The following is an 18946-nucleotide window of genomic DNA, read 5'->3' on the forward strand; positions in this document are numbered from 1 at the left end:
CACAGAAAGTGTTTTAGAATATATAAACTGAATATTTCCTATCTATATCAGATATATACATATATTTCTACCACAATATAGGTAGGTATTTGATTTTGATTGGTTGACACAGTGACGGACGACTGGTTGGCCCGTTGTCAGTATAATGTGACCGGGTGGGGTGTGCTGCTGGGTGTCTTCGGCAGTATGCTTCAGTGAGATAGCACTTTAAATCGGCAAAAGTTCCGGCCTATCACAAGGAGACTTAACACGAACATACCGCAGCCTACCAAAACACACATACGCACTCACCACACGCATACATGTCGCACGCACGGGAGGCCGTCCTTAAATGACCTTAGATGTTAATAGGACGTTAAACAAAATAAACCAAACCAAACCAAACTCTGACCGGGACATGGTTGAAGCACTTGAAGGCCGTTTAACTGAGTGGCGTTTTTGTGATAACTCATTTTTGGATAGATTTCTATCAAATTATTGCTTTGAAAAAAATATACTTGATAAATATTTGTTATGATCAACAATATTGTATTGTATGCGCACATACCCGAAATTATCAATTTTCCATATTAAATAGTGGCATTTTAATATCCTTACACCCGTTGACACAAAACAGGTCGATTCATCCTCAAAATATCTTAATCTTTTCTAAAAAAAAAACCCCAACTATCTCTATTGAAAGAAATACCGTATACAAAAATCAAACATTGTGTAACCTCTCTCTCTCTCTCTCTCTCTCTCTCTCTCTCTCTCTCTATATATATATATATATATATATATATAGATATATATATATATATATAGATATATATATGAAAACTCTAAATGGTTCGAATGGCGAAGTAATTCATCTTTATTACTGCGGAGAGCACTCAAGCTGAATGTAAAAAAGGCAATTAAGTTGCAGTTAAAAGTCTGAGGTAGCTATGCATTAGACGCTTAGAGTTGTTTCCCTTTATACACTCGTTTTTGATATAGTATTATTGATAACGACCCATTAACACTGAAAATGTCATGATGGCTTATAAATGATAAGTGAATAGGCTGTATTAAGCGGAACATTATCAAAAACGAAATATTTATACAAAACACATATACCTAGTTTATTCATATCTTATGGTATAGACAGACAGGTTTTAGATAGTTCAATTGTGCTGAATAGAAATTTAAGATATGGTTATTGTTATTTTATTCTGTTTATGTTGTTTTACGATCAATCGACAATTGGAATCAATTAGGGCCAAATAACATTAAACTAAAAAAAAATAAACAAAAAAAACGATCAATAAAATCCAATAAGATGTGTTTAACGGTAAATATTCATTGCATGTGATGAACCAAGACTGGGCATCGAGCTTCATGGCTTTATGTATGCAATATATATACATGTATGACCCATCTTGAGACAAGGGCGGCCTCGCCTCGGCAATTGTCTGTGTAGAAAGGATGCCATTTAACAATAGTTGCTTTGATCGAGTTTACACATATTAAGCCAATTCCATTCATTCTGCTGCTGCGATATTAATAATTCGGTTATGCTTTTACATTATCAGGAATTCCGGTAGATCCAGGAACCCAGAAAAATAAACATCACAATTTAAAGCAATATTATATAGAAAAATTAGTATTTTTAGCTCACCTGAGCCGAAGGCTCATGTGAGCTTTTGCTATGGGGTATCGTCCGGCGTCTGTCGTGCGTCGTCCGTTAATTTCGGCTCAGGTGAGCTTTTGCTATGGGGTATCGTCCGGCGTCTGTCGTGCGTCGTCCGTTCACTTTTTTAACCGAGAGTGTTGAAATTCGCATTGAATGATTAGTTAGAAGGCCCTGACTAGATATTTGTATTTTTTAAGTGAAAATAAAATTCAAGACGGCTGCCATGTTTGCCTTCTTTGAAATTGTTTTTCCTTATAACTCCAATATTATTTGCTTCGTAGTAAGAAGACTTTCTAGGAATGTTCTACTGACATTTCTGAACAAGAGGTGTTGTTTCAAAAATTCATTAAATTAACAAGATGGCCACCACAGCAATTATCACCTGATGAGCTATGGAAAAGTACTTAATTTTTTGTTTGTGAACAAGATAACTAATGACTGGTACATCGTTTAGAGTTGATTTTCATTAACAAGGTCCAGATAGTGATGATAAAGAGACGTATAATGAAAGTTGATTTTTAATTAATTTAATGCTATGGTTTGTACCTGTCTGTATACACTATATATATCTTCAGTGTGAACATTGCTGCTAGGGGTCCCAAATGGGGGAACTGGCAGCTGACTAGCTTGGCTGCTAGCAGCACCCACACCCACCTGGAATTTTTTTTTTTTTTTAAAAGGACCAGGATCAGGTTTTTGCAAAAAAAAAAAAAAAAAAAAATACTTTACTTGAATGATATAGTTCTCAGTTCTGTAGAACATTTCTTTGTGTAAGATAACTAGGCTTTTGGATTGTCTACTATCTGATACCAGTTAGTTTTGATGCGAAAACCTGTATAATATCTGCATGAAACCATGGTATTGCTGGTCACACAGGAAAACAATAAAATTAATTAGATAAAGGGAAGCAGAGGTCTGGGAATGGAGCCCTTTCTCCAGAGCTATTACTTCGTAATGAAATCTGCCCAGTTACCCAGTGTATAGCTTTAAATAACTGATAACTAGCTGTTGACAAATGTGTTTTGGGTATTAAGTGTACCTTGTGTAAATATGAGAAAACTTATGATAATTTAAATCAAATTTGGAGAGAGTCTATAGGTTTCTAATTCATTAGTCATATACATATATATTCTTTAGTGATAATCTGCAAGTGGAAAGCATGTCGCATTGATACTATTTATGACCAATCCGAAATGTCACCTTTGGTGACTTATATATCACTCTTCACATTGCTCTATGTTGTGACTTGTGCAAATGAAAAATAGAAATGATAGGACAACATCAATTGACATTTAGGATGAGAAATTCATGCCGATAGCAAATATTGCAAAATTAGGTCACTGACCTACTTTTTCAGTTATTATGTTTGCATCAGAAATAAACATCTTGGATGAGAAAATGCATGCCGATAACAATTGTATATTGCAAAATTAGGTCACTGTGACCTACTTTTTCAATAATCATGTTAGGGCAACATAAATTGACATCTAGGGCGAGAAAGGCATGCCAATAGCAAATATTGTAAAAGTAGGGTCACTGTGACCTACTCTTTCAGCAATTATATTAGGGCAACAGAAATGGACATCTTAGATGATCAAGGCATGTCAATATTACATATTGCAAAATTCTGTTACATGATCAGGTGAGCGTGAAGCCCTATAGGCCTCTTGTTTCATATAGAAATATGTTGTCCACATTTTTGTTACCGAAGTTCTGTAACGCAGATTTTTCGAGCCATGGACCGATATCAAGGAAACAGACGGAAAAGTAAACCCTATAGTCATATCATTTGGTTTGGTGTATTTTGTTTAACGTCCTATTAACAGCTAAGGTCATTTAAAGACGGCCTCCCATGCGTGCGACATGCATGCGTGTGGCGAGTGCATATGTGTGTTTTGGGAGGCTGCGGTATGTTCGTGTTAAGTCTCCTTGTGATAGGCCGGAACTTTTGCCGATTTATAGTGCTACCTCACTGAAGCATACTGCCGAAGACACCCAACAGCACACCCCACCCGGTCACATTATACTGACAACGGGCGAACCAGTCGTTCCACTCCTAATCTGCACTGCAGGTAGGCGTAAGAATTGTACCTGCTGCCCCCATTGCATGATCGAAAGAGGCGACTAAATTTGGGATCTTAACTTTTCTCTTTTTTCTTAACAACTTTCTTCTTCCTAATGTCTCCCTTGACAATGCCTCACTTTTGGCCTTTAGTTGAGCGTTCGCCCCTGTGAGGAAGGCTTTGGGTTCTGCCCCCTTGCCGAGACATACCAGAATCTTTAAAAATTGTAGTTACTACTCCTGCTTAGTATAATGTGACTGGGTGGGGTGTCCTGCTGGGTGTCTTCGGCAGTACGCTTCAGTGAGGTAGCACTATAAATCGGCAAAAGTTCCGGCCTATCACAAGGAGACTGAACACGAACATACCGCAGCCTCCCAAAACACACATATGCACTCACCACATGCATGCATGTCGCACGCACGGGAGGCCGTCCTTAAATGACCTTAGCTGTTAATAGGACGTTAAACAATATAAACCAAACCAAAAGGCTAAGCAGGAGTAGCAACTATCATTTTAAAGACTCTGGTATGTCTCGGCCAGAGGACAGAAACCAAAGTTCACAGGGGCGAACGCTCAACTAAAGGCCAAAAGTGAGGCATTGTCAAGGGTGACAATAGGAAGAAAAAAATTGTTAAGAAGAGAAAAGATAAGATCCCAAATTCAGTCGCCTCTTACGATCCCCGAGCACCTAACTTTGGTTTGGTTTTATTTGTTTAACGTCCTATTAACAGCTAAAGTCATTTAAGGACGACCTCCCGTGTTTGCGATATGCATGCGTATAGTGAGTGCCTAAGTAAATGGGTTTGAAAATAAACAAGAGGTCACATTTAAGACTATAAAGAACAATGTTTACGAATAAAGACGACACTGGAGGACGATAATTGACTTCCATACACTGCAATGCTAAACCTAATTCAGTAAGCAAGACTCGCCTAACGGTTACATCATACTGTAAACGGACTAAACCCAGTTTTCCGCCAATTTCAAACACAAAACAGCGCATTTGAAAACAACAAAAGTCATTGTATATTAAAAGAAACTTATTCTTTTTTCCCGCGTTAGTTCTACACGTTTTAGCCTCGCAAAACACGCATACGCACTTGCCGCACGCATGCATATCGCACGCACGGGAGGCCGTCCTTAAATGACCTTAGCTGTTAATAGGACGTTAAACCAATAAAACCAAACCAAAACCAAATTGATATGTAGTTGATAGTTTGTTAGCCAATATATCCTTTCCGGTACTTGTACTGGTTCGCCCGTTGTCAGTATAATGTGACCGGGTGGGGTGTCCTGCTGGGTGTCTTCGGCAGTATGCTTCAGTGAGGTAGCACTATAAATCGGCAAAAGTTCCGGCCTATCACAAGGAGACTTAACACGAACATACCGCAGACTCCCAAAACACATACGCACTCAACACATGCATGCATGTCGCACGCACGGGAGGCCGTCCTTAAATGACATTAGCTGTTAATAGTCTAATAATAATCTAGACTAGTAACGATTTCAAAGAAATGTTGACTGACAGACGGACGACGGGCGCTGCGCTATGGCATAGGTTCACCGGACCTTCGAGCGTGGCGAGCTAACACAACAATAAACAGCTTAAGAATAGGGCGCAACGTTGATCCAAATGCGAGAGTACCACATGAAAATAATATTGGAGCTAAATTCAGGATCTTCTCTAGGTTGAATGCAAGAATTATCACACCTTCTGCCTGCATTCCATAATCGTAAAAAGCAACCTAACCTGGAATCCTTTCTCTTTTAAACCAATCTTCCTTTAAAAATAGTAGTTTCTACTTCTGCTCAGCGCTCAGCATATTAGGAGTGGGACGACTGGTTCGCCCGTTGTCAGAATGTGAACGGGTGGAGTATCCTGTTGGATGTCTTCGGCAGTATGCCTCAGTGAAGTAGCACTATAAATCGGCAAAAGTTCCGGCCTATCACAAAGAGACTTCACACAAAACAAATACACAGATACGCAACTACCACACGCATTATAAAAGTAGGACGAGTGGTTCGCTCGTAGTCATTACAATGTGACCGGGTGGGTTATTCTACTGAGTGTCTTCGGCAGCATGCGAGGTACACATAGATTTGAAGTCGACATCACTCTAACGTTATCACAAGGAATCAAACATGAACATACTGCAGCCTTCACAAACGCGTTTCGTGGGGGATAAAAAGTGGCTAAGGTTACTCACATCTTGTGATAAGACCAATAACTTTCAGATAGTTCAAAATTTTGTATAAACTTACAGACTCGAACAGAGTCTTCGGACTTGCCATGCTGTTGTAAAAACACTCTTGCAAGTTGTAGATCAATAAAATCCAATAGAAAGTGTTTTAACAGTAAATGGTTCATTGCACACGATGCACTCAGGGTGGTCCTCACGCTTCAATAAGTAGGAATGCGTTATATGTGTATGGCTCATTCTAAGACGGGCAAGAACAACCTCGTCTCGTCGATTGTCTCTAGCAAGGACACCATTCGCCGATATTTCCTTTGGTTGTGTGTAGTTTATTGTCTGGGCGGCTGCAAAATAAATCTGTAAAACGCAGTGCTTCATCACCGGAGTGAGTCGCGAAAAAACAAATTAGTTTTTAGTTTTCTTTAAATTAAAAGCAGATACAAAGTGATACAGGATTAGGCGAGAGCGAAGAAACAGTTGAAGAGATTATTCAGGACATGGAGTAATTAACAGGCAGAGGAGAAAATGACCTGATGCGACTGGAGATGTTATATGGGAAGGATTGGGATGACGACTATTCTGAAGATTTCCAAACAGAGGGTAATTTTGAAAATATCATGATGTTTTCCAGGAGTTGTTAATTGCTGCATGTGTCATTTTCTTATCCTTTTATTGTATTTTATTGAAAATATATGCTCTAAAAACTGTTCATCTGACAACATATCTCTGCTATATTTTCTGCTGGAACTATCAATATACATATATAAAAAAAAACATGCAATGAAACATGTATTGTGCATAATGATCTTACCAGACTCTAAGGCCGTAAGAATTGTACCTGCTGCCCCCATTGCATGATCGTAAGAGGCGACTAAATTTGGGATCTTATCTTTTCACTTCTTTCTCGACAACTTTCTTCTTCCTTGACAATGCCTCACTTTTGGCCTTTAGTTGAGCGTTCGCCCCTGTGAGGAAGGCTTTGGGTTCTGTCCCCTGGCCGAGACATACCAGAGTCTTTAAAAATGGTAGTTGCTGCTCCTGCTTAGCGCTCAGCATACAAGGAGAGGGACGACTGGTTCGCCCGTTGTCAGTATAATGTGACCGGGTGGGGTGTCCTGCTGGATGTCTTCGGCAGTATGCTTCAGTGAGAGAGCACTATAAATCGGCAAAAGTTCCTATGGCGCGGGAAGGATGTCAAAATTAAATATTTTTGCCTAGGCAGCAATCGAATTTTGCCTAGGCAAAAATAATATTGCCAAGGCAAAATTCGATTTTTGCCTAGGTAGAAATAATTTTGCCTAGGTAATATTTTATTTTTGCCTAGGCAAAAATATTAAATTATGACATCCTTTCCGCGCCATAAGTTCCGGCCTATCACAAGGAGACTTAACACGAACATACTGCAGCCTCCCAAAACACACATACGCACTCACCACACGCATGCATGTCGCACGCACGGGAGGCCGTCGTTAAATGACCTTAGCTGTTAATAGGACGTTAAATTAAATAAACCAAACCAAACATTTACATACAATAACCAATCCCCAGACTCAAAAATTCTATCTCACATCTGACAGTTTACTTTAACTTCACAAGCTAAACCAATGATTTCATTCTTTCTAGTTTTTTTTCTTCCTATCAGCTTTAAGCTGTCTGAACTTTGAGATATGAGGGTCAGCACTCTGCTCCCTCTCCAACCCATCTATACCCCAGGAATCTATCCAATTAGAAAACATTGTCTGGGCTTCGATCGACGGAGTACCATCAACTGATGAGGAGACTACATCTGTAACTGCTTCTGGTATAAAGCAGTCAGGACATGCTCCCTACCACACTGCTTCTTGGATCTGCCCATCAGCATAACTGTGTTGAATACCCGGCCGATGTTGTATATTATAATCAAACATCAATAACGCTGATCCACCTAGCGAGCATACCTTCTGGCTCTTTAAAATTCTTTAACAAAGTTAAAGCTGCATGGTCGGTACGAATGGTAAAATGGGTACTCCCAATATAGTGCCTATAAGTACAATAAGATAAATGTCCTAAATCCTGCTTAGCGCTCAGCATATTAGAAGTGGGGCGACTGGTACGCCCGTTGTCAGTATAATGTGACTGGGTGGGGTGTCCTGCTGGGTGTCTTAGGCAGTATGCTTCAGTGAGGTAGCGCTATAAATCGGCAAAAGATCCGGCCTATCTCAAGGAGACTTAACACGAATATACAGCAGCCTCCCAAAACACCTAAATCCTAAATCCCCACAAATGCAACGGTGTCTCTGTGAGGTATTACCAAAATTCTTGGCTCTAGGATGAATTGTGTTTCTGGATTTTAACTTCTGTTAACTTTTCTTAGAGTCATTAGAAATAGCCTGAACAAAAGCCGGAGCTTCAGGGTTCAATTCCCTTTGGCTTCCTACCTGGAGTCTGACCTACAGAAAAAAAATTGTTCTCACGACAACCACTGATTGTCTTTTTATCATCAATATACATACTACTCATTATTTAGTTTTTGAGCGAAAGTCAAGTAAGTATAGCCTTGTATACGTGATGCATGGAGTAAAGGATCTGGGGTGGTAAGGGTCTATTTCTGCATCGAAAAAATGCCAAAAATAAAATTTTAATACTAGATAATTGCTTTAAGACATATGAATGTGGAGTATTTGGAAAGACGTCTGCGCTACTTTAAAATTTATTCTGCTGATCAGAATGACGTCATCGGCAAGTCACGTGTCCTAAAGATCCGGAAGTTGCGAAAAATGTGTTACTTTCGTGATATTATTTATAAAATTTGATATCTCTGCATTCTTAAAACAAAAAGATATAAATAGCATCCGTTTATTTTCTAAATATCTATATCTGATGCAAATTTCAAAGTGTTTTACGAATGCAGAGGTAGTTAAAACGACAGGTTTTTATACAGCGTTAGTAGGCACAATCGAACACGCCCGCCAGCAGCAGACGACATCCGGTGTTTCAGATGCAAAGAAAACGCATGCTTCCATCCGATTTTAACCATTTTTCGACGCTATAGCAAATAATCACCAATCATGTGGTAAGTAAAATACTCGTCTGCGTACATTTTTTAATTTATAAAGCTAGCTTTTTACATGGAAATAAAATTTTGGCATGGCTTGTTAGCAATGTTACGCCCGATGTTTACTGTACATTATATTAATACTGATAATGCGAACACGGCCCATTACATTAAAAAGTATCGATCCAGGTAGAGTACATAATGGTCCGAGATTGAAATAGTCCGACTTCGGTGTTACAGACCAAAGTTCCTCTGTTCACCGCCCGTTTACATTCGCTTTGCTTGCGGTCACTTCATGTTTCAAGTTAAACGATTTAGCAATTACTATAGTCGGGTCTTCTAATAAGCATTGACCACCTGTTTAGATATCTTATCTTAACATTGGTGTTATTTATTTGGCGATGGACTGATTTTCAATCCTGCAAGTTAGTATAGATTCTATACAGTAACACACACACAAAAACACACACACACATAAATATGCGTGTCCCTCTGACAGGACTAGTACTGTACACTACTATGCACTTTATTAATTTCATACATTTTTTTCAGATCTTAAATCTAGTAGCAAGACGGGCTGGATTTGATATCAATGTTGTTCCAGTGCCTGTTGAGGTTGCTCTTAAATGAGTTAACTGATGGTGAGTTGATGAATGATCACTGCTGACGATAGACTGTTTCAATCACCAATAACTCTAACTGGGAAAGAGTGTTTCCTGATATTAATTCTTGTATGTGGTTTTACTGATTTTACTGTGCCCCCTTGTTATGTTTGATCCAGCTACGTGAAACATTTCTTCAGTATTTATATATATGTCAAGCCCATTAAGGATTATATATCATGGATCATATTGTATCTTTTTCTCCTATACTGAAGTGATTGTATGCCTAGATGTGGGGAGTCTTTCAGGAAGGGTACATCTATGTCCGATATGTTCTGAACTAATTTGGTAGCTCTTCATTGGACATTCTCAAGAGTGACAATATCTTTGACTGTCAGTTGTTTGTTCTTAACGCTGGAACTTTAGTCACCAGACAACATTAATTTATTTACTTGTAAACATACAAAAATGTAATAAAACTAAAAAGGTATGGATATTTCATCAAAGCAGTAAATCATATATGAATGGTCCATTTTTATGTTAATTATTTGTGTAATGATAGATCACACAGGGTATCCAATTACGATCAAATTGCCACAATTTAAAATCCTTTATTTCAATTTAAGGGGGGGGGGGGGGGGGGGGGGGGGGGGGGGCACTCGCGGTGCTTGCTAATCAAATCCGTCGTCAGCTACGTATACGTGCCTGGAAATTTTTATATGGTCTTACACAAACATTCTTGATCCATTGTTTAATAAGTAGTAGCAACAGGCCATGTCTGACAAGAAGTAGTATAGACGTATAGTATTTAACACCTGTCATCAGATCCTCTGAAAAGATCAATATATATCTAGAATAGTGACGGTGCATGATGTAACAAAATGCTAACAATAACTTTTAAAAATCATTATACAAATACATTATACATTGTACAAATTGTATCTGTATGAATTCATTTTGTAAAACTCTATCCAGTTTTCATAATCTAAAGCATATAAGAATGCTTATACATTTATTGTGGTTGTTAGAAATTGAGTTCAAACACACATTTGGGCCAAAACGATCAATAATGTATGAACCAATTTTAAGCCTATTCGCCTGTGGTGATTGACCACTGATCCTTCTATAATTTTTCAACACATTATTCATCAATTTGCCTCCTTTTCCTCTCAACAACTGTCTGGCACAAACTTCTAACACACTTTTTAACAAGGATTATGTTCACAACCTTTCCATAGAGTTAATTTTCATATACATTGTATGTTGAATTTTTTCCACATTTCAGTTATGGATACACTGTCTGCAGTGAAGTCAGTCATTTGGAATGATTTGATGTTTCTCCTGAGTACAAGAAGCTGCATGTAGATCACAGAGCTGTAGGTATTACAATATCATTTAACTTTAATATACCTGTGATACAAAATACCATGTACACTATAACTTATACCTGTGATACAGTACACTGTATACACTGTATAAATTATACCTGTGATACAGTACACCATATACACTGTATAACGTATACCTGTGATACAGTATACCATATACACTGTATAACTTATACCTGTGATACAGTACACCATATACACTGTATAAATTATACCTGTGATACAGTACACCGTATACACTGTATAAATTATACCTGTGATACAGTACACCATGTACACTGTATAAATTATACCTGTGATACAGTACACCATATACACTGTATAAATTATACCTGTGATACTTTGGTTTGGTTTGGTTTATTTTGTTTAACGTCCTATTAACAGCTAAGGTCATTTAAGGACGGCCTCTCGTGCGTGCGACATGTATGCGTGTAGCGACCTGTGATACAGTACACCATGTACACTGTATAACCTATACCTGTGATACAGTATACCATATACACTGTATAAATTATACCTGTGATACAGTACACCATATACACTGTATAACGTATACCTGTGATACAGTATACCATATACAATGTATAAATTATACCTGCTATACAGTACACCATGTACACTGTATAACTTGTAATTTTCATTTATGTTGATTTTTTTTCTCATTTCAGTTATGGATACACAGTCTGAAGTGAACGCAGTCTTTTGGATTGATTTGATGTTTCTCCTGAGTACAAGAAGCTGCATGTAGATCACAGAGCATATAGGTATTACAATATCATCTAACTTAAATATACCTGTGATACATAATACCATGTACACTATAACTTATACCTGTGATACACTACACCGTTTACACTGTGTAACTTATACCTGTGATACAGTACACCATATAAACAGTATAACTTATACCTGTGATACAGTATACCATATACACTGTATAAATTATACCTGTGATACAGTACACCATATAAACTGTATAACGTATACCTGTGATACAGTATACCATATACACTGTATAAATTATACCTGCTATACAGTACACCATGTACACTGTATAACTTGTAATTTTCATTCATGTTAATTTTTGTTCTCATTTCAGTTATGGATACACAGTCTGAAGTGAACGCAGTCTTTTGGATTGATTTGATGTTTCTCCTGAGTACAAGAAGCTGCATGTAATCACAGAGCATATAGGTATTACAATATCATTTAACTTAAATATACCTGTGATACAGTACACCATGTACACTGCCTAATGTATACCAGTGATTCTCTACATCTTGTACACTATATACTTGATCTGATATCATCCAATGCTTTCAGGTAATATTTTAAGTACGTTTTCTGTATCTTGAGACACCTATATTTCATAGATAAAGTTAGCTTCTGCAAGTTTTCTTTTTGTTAAATAAGATTAACATTATGTCATTGAATAAGCATCTTAACAAGTATCAACTTTTATTTAAGTCATTGCTTTACAGATGTTTTTTGATTTTGAATAAAAAAAGGGACTGAATAACTTGAAATAAGTAACTTAAAGCAATTATTTGTAATTATATTTAGCTATTTAAAGTTGAATTTAAGATAGCTTAAATTACCTATTTCTTTGTTTAAGGTACAATGGAATCTGCAACAAAGCCTTATTGCTGTGTTGTGTGCTCAAAGAGGACTAAGGCCAAGGACAGAAGACCTGTAGGAGGCATAACCAACAAAGCATTTAGAAAATACCTAGAAAAATGTTTCATGATCAAAGCGGTTGATGGTGACATTACTTGTGAAAGTGTCGCATGAAATTTTATAATAAGAAGACATCTCAACATATTGTTGCCAATAATTCTATTTCAGATGTCCCCAAAGAGGTTGATGTTCTAGGCAAAGTAAAGTCTCCTCGCAACATTTCTCTAAAGTTGTCGTCTGTGGCAGGATCGTCAAACAGCACTTGTTGTGTATGTCGAAAAGGGATGAGAAAGTCCATTGTAGTGTCAACATTTACAAGATTTAACACTTTTGTAGATCATAACATTATCATCAAACAAGGTGCAAGATGTTGTCCAAAGCATTTTGAAGGAAGCATGAAGTTTACCTCTGATGCCCTATTGTTATTGCAACAGAATACCAAATCTGTCACAGAATTCAACAAGACTGATTTATTACATTTAGTTACAAGTTTGCGTGATGCTGCACTCAAAAACAAAGAAAGACGCATGGATTTTGATGGTGATTGTTTTAGTTACAAGTTTGCGTGATGCTGCACTCAAAAACAAAGAAAGACGCATGGATTTTGATGGTGATTGTTTCACAGATGCAGATTACCTGAACCTGATGGGAGTCAGCAAAGACTCTTTTGATGACATCTGTAAACATGTTAAAGACATACGTCATACAGCCGTTAGAAGTATTAGGACATGTCTTGGAATTTTCTTGACCAAACTGCGATCTGGAATGTCAAACAAAATGTTGTCCACTCTGTTTAATGTTGGTCCAGATGCTATAAAAAGAGCAATTACATCAGGAAGAAAGGCATTAATGACAGACTTTGTTCCAAAAAACATTGGCTTCAATCATGTTACAAGGGAGGAAATTATTTCAAATCATACAAGACATTTAGCACAAACATTATTTGGAGGACCCCTTCTACCAGCAATACTTGTCATAGATGGCACATACATCTACATTCAGAAGAGCTCCAAGTTTCAGTTTCCGCGTCGGTCCTACAACATGCACAAACACAGGCCTTTGGTTAAACCAATGATCTTCGTTTCAACTACTGGTTATATTGTCAGTGTGCTTGGTCCATACTTGAGACACTCCAAAAACAATGATGCTGAAATTTTGAAACATGCATTAAAAACAGATGAGGAGGCCATAAGGTCATGGTTACAGGAAGATGACATTTTCATCGTTGACAGAGACTTTCGGGATTCTATTGATTTCTTGGAGGCTATGGAAATCAAATCAGAAATGCCCTCTTTCTTAAAAAAGAATCAGAAGCAACACACAGTAGAGGAAAGCAACACATCTAGGCTGGTGCCAAAGCTGAGATGGGTAGTAGAGTCTGTCAATGGACGCTTGAAGACTTGGAGATTTCTAAATAACATTGTTCCAAATTCTCAGATACCCTACATCAGAGACTATGTACAGAGTATCCTGTTTGTGCAATAAATATTTGGCTCCGATGGTGTCAACTGATCAAGAGGATGATGTTCTGTTAGGATGCAAGATGTTGCACTTGTCAAAGCAAAATAATGAACTGATGGAAAGAGTTATAAGTGAAAGGCTAGACAAGCTTAATGCATGCTGGCAAAAGTTAGAGGATGTTGGATGTGCATTGGCTTTCCCAAGACTTGATGAGACAGATTTAAGGAACATAACCTTAGGTGTTTATCAGCTCAAACTTGCTAAGTCCTACGCCGAAGAGCACATGAATGATGACGGTGACTACGAATTGTATGTGCATAACATGGAGGAAGGCCTACTAATGGGGAAAATCCAAAGTCGCCATACATCGTCAAAAATGTACAAGATGTGGATAGGGTATGACGAGTGTAGAGTGAAAAGTTGTTACTGTCAGTGTAAGTGTTGAGCCAGAGTAGTTGGTACATGTGCCCATATAACCTCAGTTATTTGGTATCTTGGATATGGTAGAAATGAAAACTTGAAATTTGGCTGTGGGAAGGACTGGACAGTATACTTGAAAGATGCGAAGGATATCCCAGAACCAGTTCAGGTTGATGCAGATAGTGATGTGGAAGAGTGAATTATAAAGTAAACCATACAGTTGAACCTCTTTTAGAACTTGTCTCAAAGACCCTGTTTTAATTTGTAGGTCCCAACCTAATTTTTCTTGGATAATTTAAAGTTTTGTCGTGGTCCTGATGACTTAAGAATAACAAGGTTTTACTGTCATTAGTTATCATTGTTCATACGAAGCAGAGGACAGTTTTACTGATGTAATGGGTAGGCTTTGTATTATGTACACTAATACACGTTTGAAATTGTACATTTACTGATATATATACATTTATACAAATGCACCAGGCTTATATGTTTTGTGTTGAGAAAATGTGAATATGAGTAGCTATATGTTTCAATAATAACCAATGTTAAAAGGCTCTTCAGTTGTGAGGGAGCGAGTAGTTATAGATTAACAAGTGTGCATATCACATCAAGGCTAACAATGAATATCAGAAGTAGTATGTTTGTTTTAAATGAATGCTGTATTTGGCATTTCTGATACACTGAAAAGTCTTTGTCAGGCTGATATCTTTTTTTAAACTCTCTGCAATTTTACAAAATATCTATTGGAGTCATACCTTATTGATGGTTGATGTTATATCTGATAAACACTGATAATTAGAACCTGTATACTCAAAAAGCTTGCTGGATCCAATGGGGTCTTAAGAGCATATTCTTGATTTTACACCAACTGAATATATTCCATAGTTTTAAAAACTTTTCATTGCAAAGCAAATAAGTTTAAGATAGAGACTAGTAGACACTTGTTTGTGTATATATCTGTAGATCTGTGTTTACACCCTGTCAGAAGCCACATATACATTTATTTTCACTGAACATGAATGTGATGCTTTTCTCATGCATAAATATCAACTTTGGCTATAAAGTATCATTTATTTGTGTAAACATGCTGAAGAGCATTGATCCTTTGTATGAACTTCTTGATAGTAATCATGTTATTTGTCTACATTGTATCTATCTGTAGACCAAGCATTGTCCTTACTATTGATTCTTAAAAACTAGAGCACCAAGAGTACCAGTTTTGAAGTTAATTAGTGTCACCACAATGTTTAAGGAAAGTCTTTTCGTTTACATAAAGTGTATTCCTTTGTATATATATATTTCAATTTCTACTGAGTTTGATTCAATGGAACCTGCCTAATGTTGTCCATTTCATTTGCCCATGCTTTTAACAAGATTAACATTGCATGTATAAATACATATTCTCAGTATAATTATGCAACTGGACATTTGAATGTAACTCTTGGATAAAGTTGTTTTTATCTTCAAAATGCATATTAATGACTTAAGGTTAAATGTTATTAAAATTATTCTACTTGAATATTGGAAAATATCAAGGATAAGCTGTAGACTCTGAAACTACAACAGTAGTTTAGTACTATAGCACTGTTATGTCTAATAAAGGGGTAATATTTGCATTCCACAAAAATGTTCTTTGTTATTATTAAAATGTTTAAATTAGAACTTCTTGTTTTCATACTTCAATACACACTACTAACACATTTGGTTTATTTGTAACAAACATGGAAGTATGTGACATCATAATTAAAAAGAGACATAAAAAAAGCAATATGACGTCAACATTCATACCGCGACGTTGACATCATCATTCTCAAAATATGACGTTAAAACATGCTTAATGCAAAGAGGTGTATCTCAAAAGTCAGTCAAGGTATCGCTTTATGAATTTGCATGAACAAGAAATGTATCTTATATTTTATCTTGACCAAAAATGAACGGTTTTTGAGGGGATGCCAAAAATGCCCCTTACCACCCCAGGTCCTTTGTGTCTTTGGAGGCCGCGATACGTTCGCTTTGAAAGGGGAGGATAGTTTACGGGTGTAACCGAAGATATACATCGATATGATATTTTATCAGATATTGTTTCTTTAGGCAAAGAACTTATTGACCTCTTTAACAACCTGAAAATTCAGACATCATTCCCCTAACAGTAGTCCGTGCCACTCGGGCTAACGTTAGATCTAATGACGCAATGGAAGAAACAGACAAATTTCTTACCGGAAGTGCAAACAAAGACACTTCACAAAAACCGGAATCGACATGTAAATATTTAATGACTTTGGAGCCAGTGTTTAAGAACTGCGAGATCTTGCCGAAGTAGCACCAGATCAGCTAGAAAAGTAAGAAATAAATGGCGTAAATTGTACTTGATAAATTGTTTGTTTTATATTATTCTAATATTGTTGATTACATTTTTCGAGTGTTTCCATATTGATGATTTCTAGCCGACCATCATCAGCATCACGATGCTTCGGGGAAATTTAGACCAAATACTTTTATCTGTACAAAAGGATGTTAAATAATCTGCAAGGTTTCCCTTAATGGGCCCTTATTCTTTTTCATCGTTTAAACGACGTTTTAACGATTTTTAGGAATATTTGACGGGCGACAGACGCTACCTCATGGTGATGACCTAAGCTGTTGATAGGATGTTAAACAAATCAAACCAAACTATCGACTTCATGTATATTATAGTAAATAAACGCGTTATCGTTGATTCAATTATAATTCTTAATCAGTTTTTTCTCTTGTCGATCATTTATACATGAAATTATGAATAGTTGACTGGCGACGGACGCCGGGTTAAGGTAAAGACTGTATGATAGTAAATAACCCTGTTTTCGTTGATTTATTTTTGATTTTGTCTAAATTTAATTACAATTCTCTCAACCATATTCATTGCTCCTGTCGTTCTCTAACTTTCTATCAAATCCATTTCGTAATTTGAAAATATCGCGTTAATATAATCACACCGATTTATGATGTTCTCGAATAATTATCGATTTCTTACCTGATAATCATATTGGTCACCTGAAAACAACTGCGTTTTCATGCCGAGCGATAATTTGATATTTCGTACATTGCGTTGCGCGTTACCATATCTACGGGTATATCTTTAACTTGGATGTAAATAAAGGAAGTCGGCAAAGTGTTAATTTTCGACTTCGTAAAAACTGACCTGGATTGACGATGGAGATAATTATTCTTGGCGTCGATACCATATTAAAGATTGCCGCCATCTTGCAAAACACATCTCGGGACTTCTTCGGCTCTGCCGTTGCCATTGAGCTGAATATTTATGAGCGTGTGTCGGAACAGAAGCTGACAATGTCGCAAATTCATCGAGACAGCAGCAACGGTGGTCATTTTGTGACATGATCGCACAATCATGGTTTCTAGAAGAACTATTCTAAATTTCTTTCATCAGTATAATGTAACGATTTCTCTTTGTGTGTTTGGAAACCCTGTATGCTTTTCTTCAACCAGTTAAAGGAACACAAAACGTTTTTAGATGGTTTGTCTACGACCAAAGGCAAAACCAGACTTGATCAGGTTTATTTCAAGTTATTTTATTCTTTCAAAGACAATCATTTCAATGATGAATTCAACACATATGTTCTAGTGACTTAAAATACTCAATTTCTTCTTCCTAATGTCTCCCTTGACAATGCCTCACTTTTGGCCTTTAGTTGAGCGTTCGCCCCTGTGAGGAAGGCTTTGGGTTCTGTCCCCTGGCCGAGACATACCAGAGTCTTTAAAAATGGTAGTTGCTGCTCCTGCTTAGCGCTCAGCAAATTAGGAGTGGGACGACTGGTTCGCCCGTTGTCAGTATAATGTGACCGGTCGGGGTGTGCTGCTGGGTGTCTTCGGCAGTATGCTTCATTGAGGTAGCACTATAAATCGGCAAAAGTTCCGGCCTATCACAAGGAGACTTAAGGGAACAACCAACCAATTGAAAAAATATATTTTTGAAACAGCCCCTGTGTATAGAACGTTGAGCCAAGGATAAAATGTCTGGCAGCCACTGATTGGCCAGTATGTTATGAAGTGAGAAAATAGATATGTAGCCTGATAGGTAACTATCAATAAGAAATGTTGATATTAATTTCTTAAGTCCGATTGTTTTTTTCCCCAAAAGTTCACGTAATAATAGTAAACAGGTATACATTTAAGATTTTTGAGAATTTTTACTGCGAAATTCACCTATTTTCAAAATGGCTACCCTGGAGAAAATTTGAGCTGAAGGACCCAACTTTTTTTTTTGATTAGGTGTTATATCAGACCCTAAACTTTTGTTATAAACCATAATCGTCATATTCAATTCAAGAATTTGAATGAAATAATCCAAAACGTTAACACTAAGGTCTATGGGAAAACAATTGGTTGGTTGGTCTCTACATATAGCTACCGCATATGACATTTTGTGCCATCTAGCGTCCCTGGAAACCAGAT

At 37.1% G+C, this 18946-nt stretch overlaps 1 protein-coding gene across 1 annotated transcript; it reads left to right on the forward strand.

Moving 5' to 3' along the window:
- Positions 1–9495: 9495 nt before the first annotated feature.
- Positions 9496–16115, forward strand: LOC117336747. The gene is made up of 5 exons (XM_033897368.1): positions 9496–9587; positions 10834–10924; positions 11605–11700; positions 12036–12130; positions 12552–16115. Exon 5 carries the CDS (start codon positions 13112–13114, stop codon positions 14096–14098), a length of 987 nt encoding a protein of 328 aa, XP_033753259.1. The 5' UTR covers positions 9496–9587; positions 10834–10924; positions 11605–11700; positions 12036–12130; positions 12552–13111; the 3' UTR covers positions 14099–16115.
- Positions 16116–18946: the final 2831 nt, after the last annotated feature.

The sequence above is a fragment of the Pecten maximus genome, chromosome 10 (genome assembly GCF_902652985.1).
Source record: "Pecten maximus chromosome 10, xPecMax1.1, whole genome shotgun sequence".
Lineage (NCBI taxonomy): Eukaryota > Metazoa > Mollusca > Bivalvia > Pectinida > Pectinidae > Pecten > Pecten maximus.

Excerpts from the sequence above, each read along its gene's own strand:
- LOC117336747 (XM_033897368.1), top strand. The coding sequence starts at position 13,112 with ATGCTGCACTCAAAAACAAAGAAAGACGCATGGATTTTGATGGTGATT.